Below are 8,001 nucleotides of genomic sequence, written 5' to 3'. Positions count from 1 at the left end.
ATCTCATAAGCATACATTTAAATGATATCTGCTTTATATCTACAGGTAAAAAATAGTATCTTATTAATAAATATACAATATTTTACATCCATCACATTTCTTGAATGTGTGAATTTGTTTTGTAACATTACATTTACAGTTTGTTCAGGATTCAATCCTTTTACTTATTCGTAGGGAACTCTACGTTAGCACAAAGACACCTGAAATTACCTGTCAGGTGTCATTTTAGATTCAATATTTTTATATATTTATACAGAACCCCCAAGCACAAGGAAGAAAAAAACAGAAATCAATGTTTCTTCTCAGATCACACTTCAACTATCTCCCAGTTTAGGGAAAGTCAGGCTAACTGCAGCAAAAACTATTGCTTTTGTGACTCCCAAAAACTTTTTTGGCCGGGCAAAATGAGATTGTTTTGATGTGAAGCCAGAGAGACCAATATTGGATTTGCTCCACACCTCAAGAACAGAGATGACTGTGTTCATATAAAAATCTCTTTAACAGTGGTTGATTGTTTATCCTTACTAGTATGGACGTTTTGCCCTGCATCCCAATATATTTTGTGGGGAATTTGTGCAGGGAGAGGTGGTCTACTTTTGTGTTTAACTGATGATGGTGTCAGATATTTCCTATATTCCACTTGTCGGTGTGTGAATTGTGGACTGAGAAGAAACATTTGTCGTACGTCCTGTTGCTTTTGCTGTTTCACTGGATCCAAACTTTGGAGAATGTTTAGCATCGGGCACTAGGGCGCACATTTCATCAAAAAAACTATTCAGTTATTACTCCTCAAATAACATACAAAGATATTCACTACAAGTGAATACAGTTACATTATATAAGACTGCTTGCAATGTCCCTGGTTTTTAGGCAGGAACCACTCTTTTTATAGCTGAATACTTTCATTTTCCCCTCCCTCTTTGTACAAAGGAAGATATTGTATCGTGTACATCATCCACGTTTATATAAAAAAATATATAGAGATCCCCTTCCCCAAAACCCAAATGTAAATGCACTAGCCAAGGCGAAACTGAAGACCAAAAAGTCATCGCTCTCCTTGTGGTTTGGTAGAAGAAGCTCCACGAAATATGACAATATGCCATACTTAATGAAGTAAGTCACAGACTTATTTCAGAACGAAGGATCACCTCCGCTTCCATCTGCAAGGAAACAGAAAGGAAAAAGAAGAAAGGAGAACTGTTAGACATCTGGCCAACACAGTTCAAAATTGAAGTAGGTAATTAACAACGATACCTAGGCCTCTTTAAAAACCAGACTGCAAGACCCACTTCCCCCATTACTCTTTCATAACTGTTTGCAGGTTCCACACTCCTACATGCCTCTACTGCACCTACTATGCAAGACCCAAATTGCCTGGCACCTCTCTAAGTTCTTGTCTTCAAATGCCAAATTTGCCATTCTTTATTCATATCTTCACAATTTCTAAGCCACTTGACTACAATACTATTTCCCATCAAAGCCTCCTTTACCAGACCCCACATATTCACTATCCTTCAGTTGCTACCAGTGACCCACCCCTCATGCAAAAACATGCCAAAGGAGTCCCAGTGTTTTACTTAATCTTACCATCATGAAAGCTGTCGTGCGGATGACTCTGGAGTTGATACAACTCATCATTAAACCCATCACACGGGGACCTTGAGGCACGTGTCTCAAAGGCTGTTTCATACGAGGCCAATTCTTCCAGGAAGGACTGCTCTTCTGGAGACAGGTCCATCGACGGAGACGGAGGCAAGAGGATTTCTGCCTCGTTACTAGCTTCGACGTCCAGGCAGAATGGACTACTGACATTGCCACACAACTGGTGGGGGCACCGGGAACCTGAGCCGCTCCTCTCAAAAAGAGGTGGGGACAGGTCTCGAAAAATGTTCTCAATGGCGTTCTCTTCCAGGAAGTCTTCCTCTGTGCAGGCCAGGAAGGAGAAGTCAATGCTCCTCCAATGTCTGAGGGGCAGGAAGTCTTGGCAGCTGCTTGGCAGGCTGGAAGGAAGAGAAGAGCTTCGGCTGACATTGGTATGCCTGGCATACGTCTGCTCTAATAAAGGTAAGTCCTTAGTAGCAAAAGAATTGAAGTCTTCAGCCAAAGTGCTGATCTGCTTGGCCAGGAGGTCAATTTCTGTCTTCTCCTTTTCAGAATATCTGAAGAGGGTCTGCTTGATAGGAGATGCTTCTGGAGTCAAGATACTGTCCGGAATCATGGGCACGTCAATGTACAGGGGACCTCTAACTTCAGGTACCGTCATGACTGTGCAGTCCCCATCACCCGGACTTGGGGTGGGGGGTAGCTTCTCATAGAGAGCGCTGCTATTGTCTGTAGAGTAGTACAGTTCTTCTGTGGTGGCTGTGGTAGTTGTAGTGGTAGGAGTAGTCGTCGTTGGGACAGTAGTTTGAGGATACGACTCTTGGGTACTGAACATAAAGGCACACCCTTGATGTGGAGTATAGGGGGGAGTGCAGACAAAGTCTTTGGAGGAACTGCTTGGGACCTCCCTCCTGAAGGTTGGTTCATAGGTCGTAGTAGGTAGGAAAATACATTCTGTATAGCAGAAGTCCTGGTCCTTCCCTTGTGGTCTGACAGTAGAACCAGTGGCCTCCTCCAAAGAGGAGATATCACCCTGATCCATTGTCATTTGGCCGAGATGAATGTCTTCTTGGCTGAGGCTGGTGCCACCAGAATACTCCTGGGGGCACTCCACATTGCAAACCCCACTGAAGTCAAAGGTCTGAATGGACACACCACTGGTGGGAGTGCTGGCGACGGGGGTGAAGACTTGATCTGGGCTTGAGAGATGCCCAGGAGACAGAAGGGTCTCCTGAAACGGAGTGGTTGTACTGAAGACGTACGTGAGCTGTGTCTCTTCAGATGTTAGCTGTTGTCTTAGGCACCAGGCTTCTGGCTCACTAAAAAAGGGAAAAACAAGAGGTGGTGCTGTTAGCATTGCCTTCAGAAAGATATGGTGACAGCTAAACTCCCTTCTTTTACAGCCTCGCATTATTTTTTGTTACTGGTTGCATTCTTTACCCTTTGTAGACCCCCTTTCTGTACATTTTCTTTAAACCTAGTTTTCCCTTTTCAGGCTCGAACGCGATGCAACATATGGAATGAGTTGATTTTTTTGTGTATGGTATTTTGTAGCCTTTATAATAAATGGATCATTTTCTCAATAGTAACGCATGGAGATGCCCTTTAAAGCAAACTAAAATCAATTCCTGTTGTACTATTGATTCTACAAGACCCATGAACCAGTCCATATCGCAACCTGTGTATCATTTTACTCTTCGAGCCGTCCTGCCCACAATGAAACAATTCCCCTGCCCACTTTCTAAGCCCTTTCTTTATCTTCTATCGTCATAATTTGCACGTTCCTCTTGGTACACACCTGATAATGTAGTTGTAGCAGGTGAACGGGATCTCAGAACTATCCTGCTGGATAAGGCAGTAAATCCACACCCATCCCTGGTCCTTCCTCTGCAGGCGGATCACCACTTCCATGCGGGGCTCATTTCTATCACCCACTGTCATTGAGGAAGAGAAGAACAGAGAAGTTAGTAAGAGCTGTTGAGTGCCTGTTGAACTGCCAATTACTACCATTGAGTAACAAGTGTAGACGTAGAAGATTGATCCTTACCTAAGCGGCAGTGGCGGGCGGACGCGTGGCTCAGATCCTCGGGGTGCATCAAGCTGTACCAGGACTTGCAGACCAGTTCATTCTTCTCAAAGCCCAGATGCAGCTCAGCACTGTTGACCGAAGAAAGCAAGAGGTTAACGGATGTACAAAAGTGCCAATGGGTGGACATTGAATTTCTACCCTTCTTAGATCTTGAGTTTTCCAATTTGACCCACACCATTTCCAATTATACAATGGCATAATGTTTTCTATTTCTAAAGCACAAACTACATTGTTGCTAGACTGGACGAAGTCATTACCTAATCTGTGATGCGCATTTTATTTATTGAACCCAATAGGATGAAAAGATAAGGCAGCTATCTTTAGCTTTGGGCCTTTGTACTGAAAGCTGCAGAAGGCGATTGAGCTATGATGCCAGCTAGTAACTTGGTGTCGTATGGGGTTGAATATAGGATTGTTTGGCTTTCATTAATAAGCACATTTTTGGGGGGCGTTATCCCATGGCTACTCAACGGTGTATATTCGGTGTGGTATTCTGTATTACAGGTCGGTAAATTACCTTTCCCTGTTCCCAACTTCCTATTAAACCTCCTCCCTGTGACCTCCTGCAGGACAGTGGTACCATGTCCTGTTGACTTACCTGTCTGAGACATCCAAGATGGACATGTCCTTGGCGTGCTTGCTCTCAAAAAAGGTCAGGAAGAAGGTGTTGTGGGTGACCTTTGGCTTGGGGTCCAGGGGAATGCAGAAGGCTGTGAACACCGGGTTGGAGGACCAGTAGGAGCCCGCTGGGGGTTGGTGGAACCGCCCCTTGATGAGCACCAGCTTGTTGCCCGCGCTCTGCCGCCTGACCGTCTTGGAAGTGTTGAAATGGCAGCGGAACATTCGATCAGCTGAAGAAAAAGGGAAGTGATTGTCAACTTGGGAATACATGGGAGACAAAAGGATGTAGGGCTGTGGGCTGTTACTTTTTCACAGGACTTTTGCTCACCTGTATCTGTAGGCGATGGTACGGCCAACTGACTCCTCATGACAAAATGGTCGGCAGGGTCAATGACGTCATAGATGCAATCTCCTTGAGCCACAAGATCCACCTGGAGGAGAGAAAGCCAGTAAACCCCGTGGTTAGAAAATAGCACTAGTCAGAAGGCATCTCATTCACCATTTCTCATTCACAATGATATATCTTAACCTCAGTCACGCTCGACTGACTTCCCATGTTACTAACAAAACTCAAGAACTGCTATGCTACGTCCCAGTACTCCGAAAACTAAGGACCATGGAATAGAGTACCCAGTTATTTTAACCCCAACATCACCATTTCATAAAATTGTGTGACCCTCTTCCACTCTGCCGTTTTCCCTTGATGTGCCACATTTGGAAGCAGCCATAGGTGGTTCAATGCTCAGTGTGTACTCTACAAGAAACCTCACCCTCCGGGGATTTCAGTATAGAGCACCTTAAATGTATATTGTGTTTTGGAAAGAAAATGTCAAATTTTGCTAGCATTTCGATTTGCTGTTTGTTAAAAAAAATTACATCAGTAGTCTAGAAAATCGCCAATTTAAAAAATTCAGCATATACTGAAAACATGTATAGATTGTCTTAACAGTAATTGAGTAAATATGCGCCCAGTAGTGACAGACAACTGAGGCGCAAGGAGAAGTCATTCGCGCAGGATCACACAAAATGCCCAGGTGTCGAGGCTGATAGTAGCGCCAATGTTTCCTCGTTCTACGCTAATACAATCCAGCCCAATGCTGCTATAGTGTGTGCACCTACTCCCAAACCCTGCACATTTGGCGGAAACCTCTTACCATGGAGTGCCCCAAATGGTCAGCGACGTTTTCGGACACGTAGATGAGCTTGCCCTCGCTGGTAAAGGCGAGAAGGAACCCCGGGAGTGTCTGCACGAAGTCGCTCAGGTCTTGGGGAGAGAGGAGCTCTTCCAGCTCTTGCAGAGGCGAACCTGTTGAGAGAGGAGAGAAGAGGAAAGGGGGGAGAGGCGCATGAGAAGTGGTCGGCAAGCTGCTTCCTAACATCCCTAGCAACGGGGTCCGCGCTGACTCAACGCTGCAGCAAAACAGCGGAGGAGGTGGGGGGAGTGATGGGGGGGGGGGGTGAGAATGACGCCGTCAGCCTTGGACGCCTGGGGCCACTTCAGAATTTCTCATCTTGGGTATGCATCCTGAAGCCCGCACAGCAGCCGTAGACCGATAACAGGCGCCATATGTACAGCAAGAACCCTTGGTAGCAAGCGAGCAACAGCTTTGTATTTCCTTAGCCTATTCAGCACCCTGGACAGCAATCCTCGCGCGCCATGTGTTTTCAACACCGTGAACAGCTTCCCAGCTTCGGCTACGCATATTCCGTAACTTGGGCTGCAACCCAGCTTAGTTCAGCACCCTGGATAGCAGATTCACAAGCTATGTATATTGGATCCCAGACAGCAGACTCCTAGTAGCTCAGTATGCTCAGCACCACAGAGAGCAGCAGACCAGTGACCGCAGCACATCCAGCGCCTTGGACACTGTACCAGCGTGCTTAGATGCCCGGAGAGCAGGCTATTGATAGCTGTGTGCATGCATACAAGTACAACACACAGGAACTAGCCATGTACGTTCAGCATCTGGACGGCAGTCTACAATGAAATACCCGTGTAATAGGGGAAGCATCTGGAAGGGGACATTGGATAATGGAGCGCATATGTTCAGCACTCAAAATGGGAAATAGCGGCATTCGTACTATAGCACATATTTCATAAACTGGATAATAACTCAGCAACTCATACACATTAAGCTATGGAGAGATGACTTTACAACACTAGCTACAAATGTACGTTCAGCACCCGACTAATAGACCCGCTACAGGAAACCCTCAGCTCTGCGAACAGGGCAGTTCCCGGCGTCTTTGCATCACCCTAGAAAACCACGCGCGCGAGTCTACATTGATAGCAGCAACAGGTGCGATCAGCACCGAGGACAGCGCTCATCAGTAAGACACATTGCCAGTCCTGAAGCTTACTCTAGAACAGTCAACGCAGCGCAGACCGCACTCTGCAACAGGTAGACAAAATTCGCAGCCGGTGTCGGTGTCACATTCTGGGGAACTGCCAACCCATTTACCCTGCTCTTTCGATCTGTCTGCCGGCTCAGCCACAAGACAGGTGTTAGTGGTAGGGTTATCTTCCGCTCCGAGCACTTTCCCTTATACTTAACATTACCAATTCGCTCTAGCATGCCATTTTAGTCAAGGGGGTCACTGCGGCTAAACGAGCCTGCCCTGTGAGCACATTCTCAATGCCAGCCAGCTGGTACCTCATCTACCTCCCCACCAGGAGACAAACTCCAGGCATGTCTGCTTACCTCTGGAGAAGAAGATGGACTTCCGGGTGTACATGCACGCCAGGGACATGATGTGCAGGTAGGAGAGGCGGACCTTGTCCCCTTCTGAGATGGGGAGCAAGTCCTTCAGGTTGCGGATTTCCGCGTTAATCTGGTCCCTCCGCGCCTTGGAGGCCCCCTTGGTGGAGCGGTACATTTTGAGCAGGGTTCCCCTCTCTGCGGATTTCAGCAGTGCCTACTCTCCAGCCTTGAAATCCTCCGGTCCTCTCTTCCCCCGGGCCCCTTCCTTCGGTTCAACAGTTGGATTCTTCCTAGCGTCCGCCGCTCTCTCCAGCCCTGCAGATGCCACTCTAGTGAATCTGATTGAGGCATCCCTGGCTGACGGCCCCCTTATATAGGCTGAGAAGTGTGTGGGCACTGGTACCTCAAGGGGGGGTTGGCAGGAGGGGAGGTAGGTGGGAAGATATGTTTGCATCAATGGGAAGACATGGCAGAGGTTTCAGCTCGTCTTTCTGAATAGAGAGAGACGTCACCAATGACGCTACAGGGAGAAGGGGGGCTGAAGAGGGAGGGAGAGCCAGAAAGATACTCTGTACCCAATTAGGAGAGGGGAATGGAACGCTGGCACAAGCGCCGCTTGCCTGTTGCCACCACATAAAGCCAGGCAGACCCTCAGCAGCAGCAATAAAACCCCGTGAGGCGCAAACCAGAACACAAGCCCCTCGCCTCTTTGAGAATCCAGCAGCTCCCAGACGCACAAACACCACACCCGCCCCCCCTTCCCTCTATTCCTTCTCAGTTTGGGGAACCTCCTAAGGTTTACCAGATAGCAGTGGATGTAAGTTCATTTTTGAGCCTTCAGTGTTACATTTTGTGTCGTTTGGCTCTTGACGAAAGGCTGTGTGGTTCTGCTTGTTTAATGCGGCATTGACGATCATTGAAACCGAGCATCATGTGTGTGTGGGAGCAGAGAGCTGTGTTGGAGGTAGCTGTGTCGACCACAAAACA

At 47.2% G+C, this 8,001-nt stretch overlaps 1 protein-coding gene across 1 annotated transcript; it reads right to left on the bottom strand.

The window, feature by feature from the left end:
* Window positions 1-266: 266 nt before the first annotated feature.
* Window positions 267-7,318, bottom strand: NPAS4 (neuronal PAS domain protein 4). The gene is made up of 8 exons (XM_085627941.1): window positions 7,015-7,318; window positions 5,467-5,618; window positions 4,641-4,743; window positions 4,290-4,542; window positions 3,650-3,759; window positions 3,401-3,536; window positions 1,588-2,921; window positions 267-1,160 (listed from the first exon to the last, which is right to left on the bottom strand). The coding sequence occupies exons 1-8, from the start codon at window positions 7,187-7,189 to the stop codon at window positions 1,132-1,134; spliced, it is 2,292 nt and encodes a 763-aa protein (XP_085484067.1). The 5' UTR covers window positions 7,190-7,318; the 3' UTR covers window positions 267-1,131.
* Window positions 7,319-8,001: the final 683 nt, after the last annotated feature.

Source organism: Triturus cristatus, chromosome 9, assembly GCF_964204655.1.
Source record: "Triturus cristatus chromosome 9, aTriCri1.1, whole genome shotgun sequence".
Lineage (NCBI taxonomy): Eukaryota > Metazoa > Chordata > Amphibia > Caudata > Salamandridae > Triturus > Triturus cristatus.
This window is presented reverse-complemented; position numbering and strand designations above follow the sequence as displayed.